This window comes from Drosophila erecta, unplaced genomic scaffold, assembly GCF_003286155.1.
Source record: "Drosophila erecta strain 14021-0224.00,06,07 unplaced genomic scaffold, DereRS2 tig00000000-arrow-pilon, whole genome shotgun sequence".
Classification (NCBI taxonomy): Eukaryota; Metazoa; Arthropoda; class Insecta; order Diptera; family Drosophilidae; genus Drosophila; species Drosophila erecta.
In genome coordinates this window covers 22,636,707-22,654,024 of record NW_020825194.1, presented here as the reverse complement: position 1 = coordinate 22,654,024, position 17,318 = coordinate 22,636,707, and the positions used below count along the sequence as shown (strand labels likewise).

General features: G+C 47.9%; 4 protein-coding genes across 6 annotated transcripts; all 4 read left to right on the top strand.

Moving 5' to 3' along the window:
- Positions 1-430: 430 nt before the first annotated feature.
- Positions 431-8,519, top strand: LOC6553948 (heparan-sulfate 6-O-sulfotransferase 3-B). The gene is made up of 5 exons (XM_026976049.1): positions 431-439; positions 505-813; positions 877-1,425; positions 1,487-1,671; positions 8,073-8,519. The coding sequence occupies exons 1-5, from the start codon at positions 431-433 to the stop codon at positions 8,206-8,208; spliced, it is 1,188 nt and encodes a 395-aa protein (XP_026831850.1). The 3' UTR covers positions 8,209-8,519.
- LOC26526373 (myosin-8) lies at positions 3,642-6,933 on the top strand. 3 transcript variants are annotated; one of them, XM_015154992.2, is made up of 2 exons: positions 3,644-5,826; positions 5,917-6,933. In XM_015154992.2, exons 1-2 carry the CDS (start codon positions 4,057-4,059, stop codon positions 6,532-6,534), a joined length of 2,388 nt encoding a protein of 795 aa, XP_015010478.1. In that variant the 5' UTR covers positions 3,644-4,056; the 3' UTR covers positions 6,535-6,933. The 3 variants fall into 3 exon arrangements, with proteins under 3 accessions (XP_015010479.1, XP_015010478.1, XP_026832078.1); XM_026976277.1 differs by having other exon boundaries at positions 5,899-6,933; XM_015154993.2 differs by having other exon boundaries at positions 3,642-6,933.
- Positions 8,520-9,978: 1,459 nt separating the features above from the next.
- LOC6553845 (solute carrier family 22 member 3) lies at positions 9,979-12,274 on the top strand. Its single transcript, XM_001979441.2, has 4 exons — positions 9,979-10,592; positions 10,657-10,811; positions 10,932-11,558; positions 11,617-12,274. The coding sequence occupies exons 1-4, from the start codon at positions 10,027-10,029 to the stop codon at positions 12,165-12,167; spliced, it is 1,899 nt and encodes a 632-aa protein (XP_001979477.1). The 5' UTR covers positions 9,979-10,026; the 3' UTR covers positions 12,168-12,274.
- An 882-nt stretch (positions 12,275-13,156) lies between these two features.
- LOC6553846 (solute carrier family 22 member 13) lies at positions 13,157-16,775 on the top strand. The gene is made up of 5 exons (XM_001979442.3): positions 13,157-13,418; positions 14,530-15,221; positions 15,291-15,797; positions 16,013-16,156; positions 16,214-16,775. The coding sequence occupies exons 2-5, from the start codon at positions 14,552-14,554 to the stop codon at positions 16,609-16,611; spliced, it is 1,719 nt and encodes a 572-aa protein (XP_001979478.1). The 5' UTR covers positions 13,157-13,418; positions 14,530-14,551; the 3' UTR covers positions 16,612-16,775.
- Positions 16,776-17,318: the final 543 nt, after the last annotated feature.

Below are 17,318 nucleotides of genomic sequence, written 5' to 3'. Positions count from 1 at the left end.
ATGGGGATAAACCCATGTTCGATATTAATAAGCTCTGAGTACGTGCCATAAATAAAAGTGCACATTCCACCAAGTAAATAAAGCAGACAAAGGGAAAAAGAAAATGCGAGCTGAGTGGGAAAATTTCACAAGCCTTCACTCTGCGTTAAATTAAGTTGCGTGTAGTTGGAGCAGCAACCTGTGTTGAGCCAAAAATATGCATTTAAGCCTGATGTGCATTTAATTAATGCGCAGAATAAACACTTCGACACGCACACATTTGGTCGCTGCAGTTTTTGCAGCCAATAAATTTACTTTGAGGCCCTTGGCGGTATTAAAAATTAAAGATGAGAGGGCGCGCAATATACTTGCATCCTGAGTGGAGCACATTGAATAAAAATGTACTTACTCCATACACTGCAATGGGCATTAAGAGCTTTATTTAATGGGTATGCGGCGTGTCGGTACTCCCTCCCATTGAACTGTGTGTAATATTTAATGTTTTTCCCCTCTCCATGACCGCAGGTATGCGCCCTATCCAAACGCGCCGTCATACTGCAGTCTTCGGATATCCTCGCCTATAATGAGCTCCCACTCCATCAGGCCAACAGCATTAATGGCAATGGTAACAGTGGGGGCGGCATCACGGCCATGGCCTCCAAGTCCTCCGCCCCGCAAAACATCATCGCCAATGCAGGGCTGAGCTACGAGGATGTGCTAAACGATGACTTTCAGTTCGACATGGATGGCCACGACGTGATGGTCTTCCTGCACATCCAGAAGACGGGCGGCACCTCGTTTGGCCGCCACCTGGTCAGGGATCTGGACCTAAAGGTGAGTAATTGATATATCCTGAAATGAGCGCCAGTAACTGATATGTTTACCAAATGTATCCAGCGTCCCTGCGAGTGCCAGCGGCAAAGAAAGCGCTGCTACTGCTTCCGACCGCATCGCAATGAGAACTGGCTCTTTTCCCGCTACTCGACGGGCTGGAAGTGCGGCCTCCATGCCGACTGGACCGAGCTCACCAGCTGCGTGGACGTGGAGCTGGACAAGAACGAGGGGGAGACGGCCAAGCGGCGGTACTTCTACATCTCGCTGCTGCGCCAACCTATTGCCCGCTACATGTCCGAGTATCGGCACGTGCGGCGGGGCGCCACCTGGAAGGGATCACGCCACTGGTGCCTGGGCCGCCAGGCCACCGCCGCCGAGCTGCCCGCCTGCTACAAGGGCAAGGACTGGCTGGACGTGGATCTCGACCAGTTCGCCGGCTGCGAGTCCAATCTGGCGGCCAACCGGCAGACCCGCATGCTGGCCGACCTCGCCCTCGTCGGCTGCTACAACAAGTCATCGATGCCCGCCCACGAGCGGGATCGCGTGATGCTGGCCAGCGCAAAGCGCAATCTGGCCGCCATGGCCTACTTTGGACTGACTGAGTATCAAAAGGTGGGTTTCGTTTGTGAGTGCCCATTGTAATGAGTAATTGTAAGTGCCCGTTTTCCTGCAGATGTCCCAGTACATTTTCGAGGAGACTTTCAACCTGCGTTTCGCCATTCCCTTCGAGCAGCACAACACCACAATCTCGGCCACTGCTGTCCAGAATCTGCGACCGGACCAAAAGCGTCGCATCGAGAAGCTCAACGGCCTGGACATCGAGCTGTACGCCTTTGCCAAGACATTGCTCTTTCAGCGGTGAGTCCCTCGCTCTGGAATCAAGATCTCTTCCTGGTCCTGGTCGCGACCTATGTATTGATATTTATAACACCCTGCTTAATTGGCTTATGTGCCGATAGAACATGGCTTTAGTGATGTTGTTTCCGTGTGCCCCTCGCTAGTTACAGTAGGAGCTGGTTTATCTGGTCGGGAAAACCCGATCGAAAGTCGTGGCTCCGGTTTCCTGGAGCCCCTCCTGCAAAGCATCGTCGGGACGTCGCCCGAAGGTCGATGACTCTGTTCCACGTCCTCGTCCTCGTCCTTTAGTAGCGTTTTGTGTGCCATGAGGGTGCGAAATCCCTTGGATCATCAGGGGCCAAGTCAGTCCTTTGTTGCACTCACTTTGAGTTGTGATGACATTGGTTCTGGATCCCATGGAACCATCATTAGACCGCCTCACCTTACAGCGCGTTCAATGAATAGCAGTTATGCATGGACAGGCATGGGAAAATAATGTCGAAGGTGTCGCCGCGCAGGGTAAATGTTACTAACACCATTTATATGTCCTGCACATCATCGGATCAGCCAATTGTGAAACCCCTTTCTCGAACAACTTGCATTGTTATTAGAGGGGAGTTTGGCAACAGATCATAAAACTGTTCAACAAATCTAAATGTTTTTAAAATGCTAATTATTATGTGGGAAACTGTTACCTTAGAATATGTACAAACGTGCAATGTATGAACCTACAAAGGTTATCAAGAACCCATATCAATTAAAAAATACTCAGTGAGTCTTGATACTCTGTTGATCTCCAACAGAATCATATCATATCATAGATCATATGCCCTGATCTATGGCTCCCTCTAGCATCTTTCCTCATGTCCATTCCTTAATTCTTGTCTTGGGCACAGCTGTGTGTGGCTGACCCACCCATAATTCCATGCCCGTCTGCTCTAACCTGGAATTATCACTGGAATTATCCCAGTTGCTAGAGTCCGCCGACCATTGTTTGCCATCGAATGAACAACCAGCTGATGTGACATACTCACTGGATGGAAGAAGCCGAAAAATGGCAGGATGCACAGGCAGCTACCGCAGGACCAGCAGGACATCATGAGGGTCTCTATCCAGATTGAGGATGGCGATTGCCAACTGCTTGGCAATATCACGTGAAAAATCAACTCATTTTCCAAGCCATTCAATTCGCCTCAATTCCATGCAACTCATTGCGCAGGCGCAACTCGCCCATTTCCGACGCATTTTCCTGTAATTATGCGGGCATCGGATTTCGTATCGAATTAACAAATTATGCTGGCTGCCAGCTGGGTTGGAGCTACGGATAAGGCCATCAACTCATGTCCTCAATCCTCGAAAGCCATCGCATTTACTCACTAGAAGTCCTCGAGGGGAAGGAGAAGCCCAGGCAGATGTGAGTGCGTATGTCTCTGCGCCTCATTTCCTATATGTATTTGAGCCACGGAATGCGGATCCTATCCATCTCCCACCCCAATCAGATCTCGAACCCTCCTCGTGCTGTCTTGAACTGCAATTGCAACATTTGCGCGCGCTGAAATGAAAACATTTCCTCACACACACGGGGCAGACGTCTTGACAAACACACAGATAAGACGACCAGGGATCAAGAACTGTGGCACGAACCACCACCAAATCAAGAAATGAGAGAAGAGCTCGGCTACCTGAATTCCAGATACTCTTAAAGGAGTATTTTTGGGGTATTATAATGCAATTGTAAATGCAAGTTATCGGGAAGATAATAATATATTGCAAGAATAATGAATTCTTATTCTGGAACTAACATTAGTATGTTGCAGAGCACAAAGTTGCGTAGAGCTTCTTTTCATGGCTGTATTTTCGGTGCCAGCTCCACATAGTTTCCACATACTCGTACGGACATTTATCGTTCTAAGTTCCCTGAAACACCCAACCTGACTACAGGGTATCTGCCGCACAGGCGAAGCTACGCGGGATCGTGGAAGCGACCCTGCTCGAGGGTAGTTTTCTGTGACCCTGGCTCTGTCTCGCTCGAACACTGCGCCCATCCCGCTCTCGCGCGCCCGCCAGCTGGAGGCGATGTCTGCCTCGGGGATCTTGGACAGAAGGTGAGCTCAGTTAGGTTTTGACAACGGAACGCGTAGGTACACGAAACGGGTAGCAACGGGATAGCGGGTTTAGTGTAGAACAGAACAGACCACAGAGTACAGAAAAATTATACGGAAAAATTAAAACGACTACGGACTACGTATTGTTGAACATAATTAAGCCGAAAGTTAAAGTTGTGTTTATGTTTGATCGTTGAGTTATTGTTATTCGAAAGTTAAACGAGCGTTGTTAATGGGACATTGAGACAAAATCCAAAGGAATCGCAACCAAGTTAAGCCGAATCAGAAAACAAGTTCGAAAATGTCTTTCTCCAAGGCCAAGTTAAAGCGCTTCAACGACGTGGATGTGGCCATTTGCGGTTCGCCAGCTGCGTCCAACAGCTCGGCGGGATCGGCGGGCAGTGCCACGCCCACCGCTGCTCCGCCCACCGTTCAGCCGGAGCGCAAGGAGCAGATCGAAAAGTTCTTCAAGGACGCCGTGCGTTTCGCGTCCAGCTCGAAGGACGCCAAGGAATTCGCCATTCCCAAGGAGGACAAGAAGTCCAAGGGATTACGCCTGTTCCGTACTCCTTCGTTGCCGCAGCGACTGCGCTTCCGTCCGACTCCCAGTCACACGGATGCGGCCACCGGAAGCGGAAGTGGCGCCTCAACAGCGGCATCCACTCCGCTGCATTCGGCAGCCACCACGCCCGTGAAGGAGGCCAAGTCCGCCAGCCGGCTAAAGGGCAAGGAGGCACTGCAGTACGAGATCCGGCACAAGAACGAGCTGATCGAGAGCCAGTTGAGCCAACTGGATGTGCTGCGCCGCCATGTGGAGCAGTTGAAGGAAGCCGAGGCCAAGTTGCGCGAGGAGCATGAGTTGGCCACCACCAAGACGGATCAGCTCATCGAAGCCCTGACCACCGAGAATTTGTCGCACAAAGCTCTGAACGAGCAGATGGGCCAGGAGCACGCAGATCTCCTGGAGCGCTTGGCCGCCATGGAGCAGCAGTTGCAGCAGCAGCGCGAGGAGCATGAAAGCCAAGTGGAGGCCTTGGTGGCCGAGAGCGAGGCACTGCGTCTGGCCAACGAGCTGCTCCAGGCGGCGAATGAAGAGCGCCAAAAGGTGGAGGAGCAGTTGCAGGCACAACTCTCTGCCCTCCAGGCGGATGTGGCTCAGGCCCGCGAGCACTGCAGCCAGGAGCAGGCCAAGACCGCCGAAAACATTGAGCTGGTCGAGAATCTCCAGAAGAGCAATGCCTCCCTGCTGGCCGACCTGGTGCAGCTGAAGCAGCAGATCGAACAGGACGCACTGTCCTACGGACAGGAGGCCAAGAGCTGCCAGGCGGAACTGGAGTGCCTGAAGGTGGAGCGCAACACCCTGAAGAACGACTTGGCCAACAAGTGCACGCTGATCCGCTCGCTGCAGGACGAGCTCCTGGACAAGAACTGCGAGATCGATGCTCACTGCGACACTATCCGCCAGCTGTGCCGGGAACAGGCGCGGCACAGCGAGCAGCAGCAGGCGGTGGCCAAGGTGCAGCAGCAGGTGGAGAACGACCTGGAGAGCGCCGTGGAGCGTGAGAAGAGCTACTGGCGCGCCGAGCTGGACAAGCGCCAGAAGCTGGCCGAGAACGAGCTGATCAAGATCGAGCTGGAGAAGCAGGACGTGATGGTGCTGCTGGAGACCACCAATGATATGCTGCGCATGCGCGACGAGAAGCTGCAGAAGTGCGAGGAGCAGTTGCGCAACGGCATTGACTACTACATCCAGCTGAGCGACGCACTGCAGCAGCAGCTGGTGCAGCTGAAGCAGGACATGGCCAAGACGATCACCGAGAAGTACAACTATCAGCTGACTCTGACCAACACCCGGGCCACCGTCAACATACTGATGGAGCGTCTGAAGAAGTCCGACGCGGATGTGGAGCAGTACCGCGCGGAGCTGGAGTCGGTGCAGCTGGCCAAGGGAGCGCTGGAGCAGAGCTATCTGGTGTTGCAGGCGGACGCGGAGCAACTGCGCCAGCAACTGACCGACAGCCAGGATGCGCTCAACGCACTGAGATCCTCCTCCCAGACGCTGCAGAGCGAGGTATCGTTGAAGGAGTCCCTGCTCCACGAGCTGCTCGCCGGCGAGGCGGAGACGTTGGCTAAATTCAATCAGATTGCAAACTCGTTCCAGGAGCGCATCGATGGCGACGCCCAGCTGGCCCACTACCACGAGCTGCGCCGCAAGGACGAGACACGCGAGGCCTATATGGTGGACATGAAGAAGGCGCTGGATGAGTTCGCCACCGTGCTGCAGTTCGCCCAGTTGGAGCTGGACAACAAGGAGCAAATGCTTGTGAAGGTGCGCGAGGAGTGCGAGCAGCTCAAGTTGGAGAACATTGCCCTCAAGTCCAAGCAGCCGGCAGCCACCTCCCTGCTGGGAACACCTGGCAAGGCCAACCGCTCGAACACCACCGATCTGGAGAAGATCGAGGATCTGCTCTGCGACTCCGAGCTGCGTTCCGACTGCGAGAAGATCACCTCGTGGCTGCTCAACTCCTCGGAGAAGTGCGTGCGCCAGGACAGCACCAGCGAGATCAGCGAGCTCCTGTCCGCCGGCAAGTCCTCGCCCCGTCCCGCCCCCCGCACGCCCAAGGCGGCGCCGCACACCCCGCGCAGTCCGCGCACCCCCCACACCCCACGAACTCCTCGCTCGGCGGCCAGCACTCCCAAGAAGACCGTCCTCTTCGCCGGCAAGGAGAACGTGCCCAGTCCGCCCCAGAAGCAGGTGCTCAAGGCACGCAACATCTAGGCTATTCCTGTGTACCCACTACTCTATCGTACTATTATAAATTATACACCTTAGCTAAGATCCGATGCGAAATATAATACACGTTGCGCACAACACAGCCAGAGGTGCTCCTCCAATCTCGTTCGAGCACACTCCGACTAAATACCAAATCATTTGTTTTATATGTTTCGCGCTCGCTTATGGGACTTAATAAATCTCATATAAAATAGCTTATTCAATACCCAATTTATGGACATTTCCTATAGAAAGCGGGTTTTTCAATGAGCTTTCTTAAAGATTTTAATATAAACGGACTCATACTTGAATGTAACCAAAACATTTTTATGTATCTACTACTTTATCCATCTAGCAAATTTATACATCCATGGTCAAATTATCTGTAAAAATAAAAGAAATTCTGAGCCAAAATGTAGCAGTGTACAGTTTCATCATTATAAAGCTAAACTTCCTTTTCCAGCCACATCATATCTTGTATAAGCGTTAAAAAAGCCTGTACCTATAGAATGAGGAGATTGTTTACCTTTTTCAAGCCAACCCCATGGAACTCGTTTTGATTTCGATGTGCTGGAATTTTCTCAGGCTGAACCTCCTCGTCTCGTCGAAGACAGCGAAGGGGTGAGCTCGGCCAGGCAATCCGCTGGATTCTTGCGACGCTGATTGCGCACACGTGTCCCTGGCAGCGCCTTATCCGCGATGGTTGCTCGATGGGAACGGTTCCTCAGTTCCTCGGTTCCTCGGTTCCTCGAGCGAATCGGAACAGCTGCGCCTGCGCTTCCTCCTCAAGGGTGGCTCAACTCAACCGTCTTGTAAACGAGGGGAAATACCCATGCACCAGCAACCACTGGTAGTGGCAAGCTCGCTTCATTAACTGTGACTTAAGCCCGTGGACGGGGTTTTCCCTCACCTTCTTTGTTTTTCCGCCCCTGTTCCTTCTCCGTAAAAATCTCTGGCTGCCTGCATCCGAAGCGACCCTTTGTCTTGGGCCGCATAATGGCCGCCTGTGACCTTTGACATTTTCTGCAGTGCTCACAATGCCCCGGGCAAGGTAACTGAAGACTGGCCCAAGACGTGGATTTGTTCATTGTGCACATAGCTGTATACAGCTGTACCTCGGGCAGCTGCATCAACAATTGAAGGTTCCCTTTTTTATGGTGGGGTGCATATAGAAACCATTCTATTGCGCAGAAATAAATTAAGCAGCTTTTGTGGGATTGGAGGGCAACAATGCACAGAGTCGGGTGGCACTATTGCCAAGGAAAGCGAAGTTCCGTCCTAAATGCTCGAAGAAAGTAGAGTATGCGTTCAGGGAAGTGGTGATTAGGGTTTTCGCCTACCTACCCAATAGGTAGGTCAATATCAGCAAGTACTCCAGAGCTAAGCAACACCTTTTTTGAAGAAAACCTGACATACAATGCAAAATTTGTAGCTATTTATTGCAGTCGCCTTCAATTTGCATTTCTCCTGCGAATTTTGTTCACTTACTAGCAATAGATATTGCAATGGCTCAAATTAATTTATTTTGCATTTTTTCTTTTCAGTTTCGAGCATCTGAAGGCCAAAGACACAAACTTTGAGCAGCGCTACGCCAACCTGGGCAACATCTACTTCAAGCAGGGCGTCACGGAATTCAACTGGGACAGCAACGTGGAGGATGGGCTCAGCACGGATCATTGAACTCGAAACCAAATATTACCGAATAGAAACTAGATGTAGGACACACCAACTCATAAATATGTAGCTGGGCGGGGCGAAATTGGGGGTGGTCACTAAGGTTACCGATACGCAGAAGCATCAGCATAAAAATCAACCGAAGGACTTTAAACTAGCGATTAAGCATTATGTTAATTAAGCAGACAAAAAACAGCTAGCGAACTTGGCTTGTTTCATTCAAAAGTAACACAACTAAAGGACAAACGAGCAAAATCTCAGAGCGCATATTATCTCTAAACCTAAAGTAAGCTAAACTATACCATCTATGACCATAACTTTACTCCCTGCTTAAGGCGCACCCCGAAACTCGGAAACTTGGAAAATGTAAATACTTTGCATAAAATGTGTATTTTTTAAACGCGAGTTCCCCTTCCCGACATTGTGAGGTGCGAGCCCACTCGAATACACTTTTCACCTTCACAACGCACCCACACTACATCGCCATAAATTAGATTAATTAATTTGTAATGCGTAGCTTTTCGTTTATTGTTACGCCAAGTCTCTGCAAAGCCAAATCCACACTTAGTCTAAGAGCATAGTGCTTGGAAAATGTTTTCGATCCAACAACGCATTTATTTTATTTTACTACTAGACATCACTGTAAATACTGCAGAATAAAGTTAAACGAAAGCAAATGAATTAAGAGCAATGAAATGCCATTAGTCTCGTATTTTTCCACCTATTGTTTTCGCCAGTTAAAGTGAACATATGTAGATTGGTTAGCTGACATCATTATTTCAGACAATAATTAATTGGATATTGAAACCAAAATCGAAAAAGCAAAATTGATCAAACAAATCCAACGAATGCACACAAAGCCACTTGCCTAATACATTATAGAGCATTTCCCATAACAGAAGTAATGTAAAATATTTCAAGTATTGATTAATGGCATTATAATCTATGGGTCACACGCATAGGCCATTTTTTATAGCTGGTATAAAAGAATGCAATATTATTTACGATTTCATGACTTTGGGAAACAAACAATTTTGTAGGACGCAAGCATACACGGGAATAATATGAAAAAAGAAATACAAGCTGCAAAATATAATAAAAGATGATTATTATTGAATATAAAAACTGCCTTTAATAATTACTTGCCTGCCTGGGCATCAACATTTTGGTGAGTGAAAGTCGAGTCGAATGGCCATTAAATGCATTAAAATGTATAAATATTATACAAACTATTTGTGTTGCCTTCTTTTAGGTGCTGCTGTAAATTATTGAAGAGGTTGTGTTCTTTGAGGGGCGACGTGAATTTAAAAACGTAATGTTTAAAAGTTATTTGTATTTGTTTTACGAATATTCTTATTGCAAGCATTTGTATCGTTTGCCTAGAAATATAAATATTTGTCGACTCGCGGAGCTTTCTACTGGTCCAAATATAGATGAAGCAAATCTTTGTTGACAAATCAAATTTACAAAATTACTGAATCTAATTAGTACCATGGCACCATGCTCCGAGCAATAATGGAAAATTTATTTCTCCGTTTTAGAGACAATAAATCTTTATTGGGCTCTAAATAGAGCTTCCTCATTTTTCAACCCCCCTACGTCATAGATGTTATAAACGTGGAGAAAACAAACCTAATAATAAGACATCACCCAGACGGAGCGCAAAATCTCCGACCAATTTGCACCAATTTGAGGGTACAACTAAACGGAAGAGCAAACATAATTTTCCCTCCCGTCATTCCAAGTCCATGGGATCGATGAAAAATTAGCAAACTCAGTACGCGTACGTAAGGCAAGGCGTAAGCTTGATCGGTTAGCACAGATATGCCGGATTCGCAGTCGACGGGTAGCTTTTCGAGGAAGTCCTCTCCAGAACTGGACGTGGTGGAGCAGGTCAACGGCAGCTTTGGCCGCTGGCAGCTGCGCACCATCCTGCTGATATTCCTCTGCAAGATTCCCAGCGCCTGGTTCACGGCCATCATCATCTACACGGCGCCATATCCCTGGAAGGGGGAACTCGTCTGCCACCCGGCCAATTGGAATGTTAGCCGGTCGCAGGCGGAGCACGTTGACCGGAACCATCCTCTTTGGCAGGATGCACGCAGCACGGATCGACTCTTCAATGTGGACGTGTGCAATGCCTATTCCAATTCGCTGGCCCGAGGGTTCGTGCGTAGTCATGGCCAGGAGTGGAACGCCTCGGAGTCGAAGGAGCCAGGTGGCCAACCTTCGCTGCCCTGCGAGCACGTGGAGCACCGAACTGACTACAAGTCGTTGATCAGTCAGTTCGATTTAATCTGCTCCCGTCGCGTTCTAGTGGCTCTGACGCAATCTTTTCATGCACTTGGTTCCCTGATCGGCGGACTCATGGCCTATTCTGCTCTCAAGAAGTATGTATTTGCTCAAAATATTTATAATATATCAGTGTGACAACTCGGGTTTTTTATACTCCAGAATCAGTCCGCGTCGCTTGATGTTGCTGGGCATGATTGGGCAAATATTTTGCGGTAATCTCACCGGCTTAGTGGACACCTATCAGTTGCACATCTACTTCCGCTGCCTCACTTCCATATTTTGTGCTCTCATGTACACCTCCGGGCAATTTATTTGTAAGTATGCAAATTGCATTTTAACTCAGATAACAAATCTTAATTTGATAAGGGAAATATGGTCCCATCTATGCAAATCAAAAGACTCAAGACACGAACTAACGCGCTTCCACTTTTTAGTGAACGACATCACCTCGGGTAAGGCCCGCATCATAGTGGTCACTTTGTCGGAGCTCTTCTGGTCCATGGGTCTCGTCTTGCTGCCTGCCATATCGATATACTTCGACAACTGGAGCTACCTGTACGTGGCTATCTCGTCCTCGCTCATTGTGCTTGTGTGGCTGCATCGTTGGATAGCGGATGCTCCTCGCTGGCTGCTACAGCACCAGCGGGTGGAGGCCGCCCTGCGTCAGCTGCTGGAATCGGCCACATACAATAACCGGAAGGTTCCACTTACCCTTGATGTTCAGCTCACGATGTACGCCAACGACCTGGACCAGAAATCCAAACAGAAGCACAGCTACTGCCAAGTCTGGGATGGCGAGACGAAACGCAGCCAGCTCGTGTACATCCACTTGATCTGGGGCGGTGCAATGGTGCTGTATAACATCATTCTGTTGATGATTCGAAACCTGGGCGCCCAACAGGTGCATGTGAACACAGCGGCCATGGGATTTGCTGAGATGGTGGGCCTTTTTGTTGGTCTCTACCTGATCCTGTACACGCGTCGTCATTGGCGGTGGGCGGGAAATCTGATGATTATAGCTGGTCTCAGCACCTATCTGATTTGGTTGCTGCCGGAAACTGGTGAGCACTGTTATGGATATCGACTTTCTAAATTTCTAAATGGATATTCTTCTTATAGAACGCAATTCGCGCCGTGTGGGACTGGAACTGGTATTCTGGCTCATTTTAAAGATAGCCAACTCCGCCTCGATTGCAGTGCTGACCACTTGCACCAGTGAAATTGTGTCCCAGGAGAAGCGGGTGATCCTTATGCTTTCTGTGATCTCATTTAGCCGGGTGTGCCTGCTCTTCTGCCCTTTCCTGAGCTGTCTCACTGTCATCCACCACCTGGTCCCCATCACCATCCTGGCCACCATGGGCTGGGTCTACGGCTTGGCCCTGCGCCGCCTTAACCGCTATTACTGGAACACGGAGCAGCCGCAGATCAGCCAGGTACCCACGCCCAACACCTATCGTCGCCAGTCGGCCATCATCCTGCGCCGCTGCAGCACTGTGAGCTCGGATTGCAGTGCCTACAGCAATGAGCTCCTCAGCAACTTTGAGCGGAACATGGCAGTGAGCATAGCCGACATATGGCACATCAATTTCCATCCCGCCAGTGAGATCGAGCTGGAAGTGGACCTGAATGGTCAGGAAGCTCACAGAGCGCACAGCTCGGAAACCATTTGAAGAGCTTTTGCGGAGCCCGAAAGTAGGCTTTGTTCGACTTAAAGATATTAAGTTATTAGGTGTACACTCAATCAATTGCTGATTATAACAATAAATGTAACATTATCCGTTAATTATTACATTTTGGACTATCATTGTGACCGATGTAGACAATTTTCGTGATGGTAAACACACTCAATTTTAAATATATTATACAATAAGATCAAAAACCTATGCTTATCGAATTTCGCCACAAATTAAAGGCTTGCCTAAGTTAAACGTAACCGGTATCACACCAAATTCAATCATTTCACGCCATATATTGCTAATTGAATTATTTTTTCCCTCAGTTTAGAGTCTCCAAAAAGGTCTTAATTAGCTAGCAATGAGCAACAAATTACACCAAACTGAACTGATTTAAATGACAAATTGCCGATACTTAAAAGTGATGCAGATCCTAGAAGGAACATTTTAAGTTGAATTATAGGTATTAATCTACAGCTCGATATTAATGTAGGTTAATGAAGAGCACTACACTCGATGTGTCACTAGGAGCGCTAAAAAAAGCGACCTAGACAATAAAGATTAAAATAGAAATCCGCAAGGAAGGCGATGCAGAATTTGTACAAGCCCGAATGGCAATCGCCGATAACGTAAAGTAATAATGTTATGGCTCCCATGGACACTCCGCTCCTCACCTGAGTGCATTATACACTCGGAGGGGTAAACTCAAACTAATAACATAAAGAGCGTTGACAGACACCTTATCGATCCGTCAGCTATTCAATAAAATTAAATGTTTAAGGGGCAAACAAAGAAAAAGTGTCTCATTAACTCAACTAAAATCCGGCTGGGCCAAATCTTTATAAAACATAGAAAAGCAATAGAAAAACTACAGAGAAATGCTCGAAAAACCAACCCGTTCAATAACTTTTTATTATTTGAGCAAATTCATTAAGTAAATTAACGCCTCGAGTTTCCGCGTGGACAGCCAGCGGCTCACTCCCTGTCTATAGCTCCCAATGCGACATTGGCGTCAGTTGCCATTTGATTCTCGGCCGATTGGGACGCGTGTGCTCCAAGAATCCAATAAGAAAATCGCTCGGGACGTGCGAATCGGAAAGCTGCCTTTTTCGAGCTGGGAGCCGCAGAAGTCCGAGCCGCGTGCATAATTTTTATTGTCGCTTAATTAGTTTAAATTTATTTGTATGAAATCAAACGAACTAACTGCGAAGAGTTCTCGCGAGAAATAAATTGCATTCGAAAATATTTGTGAGTGTTTGCGATCGAGCCCTCGATAAAACAAAAAGTGATATTGTGGTCGCTTGAGCTAAACATTCCTTTTTTAAATAGGAAAATTTATTGATTACCACGGAAAGTGCATTATAGACTTAACTCATACTCAGTGCACTAATCATCTTGTCAAAAAGTCGAGCACTCCATTAATTTGAAACGAGTAACGCCCCTCCAGTGGCTCAGTTTTCCATTATTAATTTGCATTTGGGCTCGAATCGAAACCAGTCGTTCGGATAGAAAGACCTACCTCCACTGTCAATGCCCGGATGAATGTGAAATGCCCAATGGGAAATTCGAACAGCTAGCACCGGCACGACCAGTTTTCTGCAATTAGCACTGCCTGGAAAATTATAAATTAAAATATTTGCGCTACCAATAGGTGGACAGACTGGAGGTGGAACCAATTGTGCGCCAGACAATCGCGAATTAGCACCTGTGAAACTGAAGCATAAAGAGTCTGTCCATACAGACATCCAACAAAGCGAATCTGACGCGAATTAACAACTAAATCCTAAAGCTGCAAATCTTTCGCCCTGTGTGCCGTCGGCAAATAAGGGCTATCGTACAGATAAGGTCGCGAAATGGATCATTATCTTTTCTGGCTTATCGATAAGACCCGTGATTTGATATATGATATAGAGAAAGAATAAAGCAAACGAGAACTTCGAACTGGTTAAAGCAAATCAAGAGCTTAGCTAATTTATTTATGAGTGCAATTAAACGAGATTACACAGTTGATGGAAATAAAAAATGATCTTGTTAAATATGTGAGGTTTGGAAATGAGCGCATAAGCAGATACTTAGGTGTTTCAATTATAGTGTTTTAGGAAAGTTTAATCTATGAATTATGCCAGGGTGTTTATTCATGGCATTTACTTGTCTATGTAACACTGAAAGTCAGTCAAACGAAAAGTAACCGCAGATATTTCAACAATCTCTCGTGATATTCAATGCCTTGTCCGACTGATTTCATCAGTAAACCGCTTTCAATTTACATCAATTGGGTTGGAAGGGGTATTGAAATGAAAGAAATAAGGCAAATAAATAAATGGAAAATCATCAAATATGCCAATCTCATCGTTTGCAGAATGTTTCACTAAGTAGGAGCCATGGTCAATCCGTCGCCCGACCGAGCTGGAGAATCCACTGCCCCCCACATCCTCCCCAATGACATGGAGCATGACCTGGACAAGAGGATGGCCACGCCACCTCCAGCCCCTGCGAGCAGCGACGTCATCGCCGATGTTGTGGGCGACTTTGGCATCTGGCAGCTGAGAACCATTCTCATCATCTTCCTGTGCAAAATCCCCGCCGCCTGGTTCATGGCCTGCATCATCTTCACCGGACCGGAACTCTATCCCGGCTCGGAGTTCACCTGCGACACCACTTACTTGACTAGCAGCAACTCCAGCTTCAGTGTTTCGGATGACCAGTGCTACATCACGGACGAGTCCACTGGCACCAGCTCCGAGTGCGAGCAGTTCGCCTACGTGTCCAGTTTCGACTCCCTGATCATGCAATTCAATCTGGTCTGCTTCAGGGACATCTTCGTGGCCTGGACTCAGTACTGGCATCTGTTCGGAGTGCTTGTAGGTGGCGTTGTGGGCACCAAGATGATGCTGGGAATCAGCCCGAGGAGCACCTATTGCGTGGGCGCTGTAGCCCAGATTTTGTGTGGAGTAGTCACTGGATACGCAAGGGATTTCAGTCTCCACTGCGCCTTCCGCTGCCTCTCCGCCGTCTGTTGCGCGATCATGTTCACAGCTGGTCAGGCAATATGTAAGTGAATTTATAGGTACAATTGCGAATATTCAGTATAAATATTTATAAAGAAATCCAATCTTCCAGTTGCCGACATCACGGCGGGCATGCATCGAATTGGTGCCATTATCCTGTACGACACTTTCTGGTCCATTGGCGTGATCCTCTTGCCAGGGCTTTCCTCATTCTTCAACAGCTGGTCCCTGATCTATGTGGGCATTACATTTCCCACTGTCATGCTGATCCTGCTGCTCTACTGGACCCCGGATTCTCCGCGCTGGCTGCTCCGGCACGCCGTGGATCGCTTCTCCATCGACAATGTGGAGCAGATCGTGCGTGAGGGAGCGGCGATCAACGATCGCACGTTTAAGATCCCTCCGGATTTCCGGATGCAGCTGGAGCAGCTAAGCGAGCGCTTGAAGGCTCAGCCCCCACCAGCTCCTTGGAAGGAGTTGTGGAAGGGAAAGCGGGCCAAGACGCACATGGTAGCTGCCCACTTGGCACTGGCCTTCTTCGTCATCAACTTCATGGGCATGCTGCTCAACATAAGATCGTTTGGAAGAGACTACCTGGTACCGAACACTATTGCCATGGGTGAGTTGGGCGTTCCCAGCTGAATGCACTTGTGTTAAATGGGATTAACTGATTACTTTTAGATACCAACACAATCATTACTTCGTCTAAGTATTTAGATCAATCTAGTAGCAAAACGATAAGAATTCACTAAAACTTTTGCCTGCAAAATGAGATGATTATGATAGTTAATATCCTTTCTAAAACCTATTTTATATGAACTATTCTCCCTGCAGGATTTTCTGAAATCTTTGGCTGCTTCCTGGCGCTCCACTTTACACTCAAGCACAACAAGTGGAAATGGCAGTGTGCAGGGGTGTTCAATATATTAGCTGGAATCCTGGGCTGCATGGGCTGGATCTTCAGCAATGCGGACTCAAGTAAGTTAGGACTTATAACTTCATGAATGAAATACACGGAATATGACTATTCTTCAGTGGACGCTGAGCTAAAAGTGAGCCTCTGGATGATCATCGCCACCATTCCCAAGGCGGCTGTTTCCTGTGCCCAGTCGATGATCCTGGCCTGCATGAACGAACTGGTGCCGGCGAACAAGAAGCAGCTCTTCGTCTTCTCCGTGGTCACCTGGGCACGGGTGTGGCTCCTCTCAGCTCCGTTTTTCAACGTCCTAAAGAAGATTGACACGGCCATGTCGCTGACTTCGTATTGTGTATTCAGTATCTTGGGCGGAATCTGCACCAGCCTGCTCCTCACGCCCAGAACAAGTGTGTCTCCGGCTGTGCCCCATTTGGAGCCGAGCAGCAAGAAGGAGCAGTCCCCTTTGAACGCCCCCGTGTGGACCGTCGAGTCCGATGTGAACAATACTCGATTGTAGCCCAAGACGACAGCCTATTTTTGCCAATCAATAGTCTTTGTATTAGTCAGCTGGTGAAAAAACATTCTTCTGTGATTAGGTTAAGTGAATTGTTATTTTAAATGCTTGAAGTTTTACTAAAGAATATTTGTTGGTGGAACCACAAATAAATTTGTCTTATCATACATATCTTGTTACTTAACCCATGTTTGCTATAGTGCTATTCTGCAATCATAGTAAGCAGTTCATTTGGCAATAATAAAAACTTGACACGAGTATATTACTGCATAATATTTTAAATATTTTATGGTTCTGCATTTTGTAAATATTTTTCAAATTCTGCATTTATTACGCTTTAACGTCTACACTAAAAGATATCCTCCGTCTTTTGCGCAGCTCAGCGCAGCGGATTCCTCAGAATTTGATCGCAAGCCAAGGAGGCGCATCATTTCCATCTGACTCATCGTGTCCTTCCCATCGATGCTCTTCTGTTCCTTCTTCTTGTCCTCAATGTCCTTCGTCAGTTCGATGGCCGAGGGTATTTTCGTGTGGTCTTCGGTTTTGGGCATGGGCGATTCCATATTTATTTTCTCTAGTATTCGGGAATTCCAACAGTTATTACTATACTACACGAAACAAGTGACGTTTAAGGCAAATGTAGCGCTTGCACCAAGGAAATAAAGTATCTGAGTCTACCGTTTCGAGTAGTCTTGGGTGGCGCCATCTAG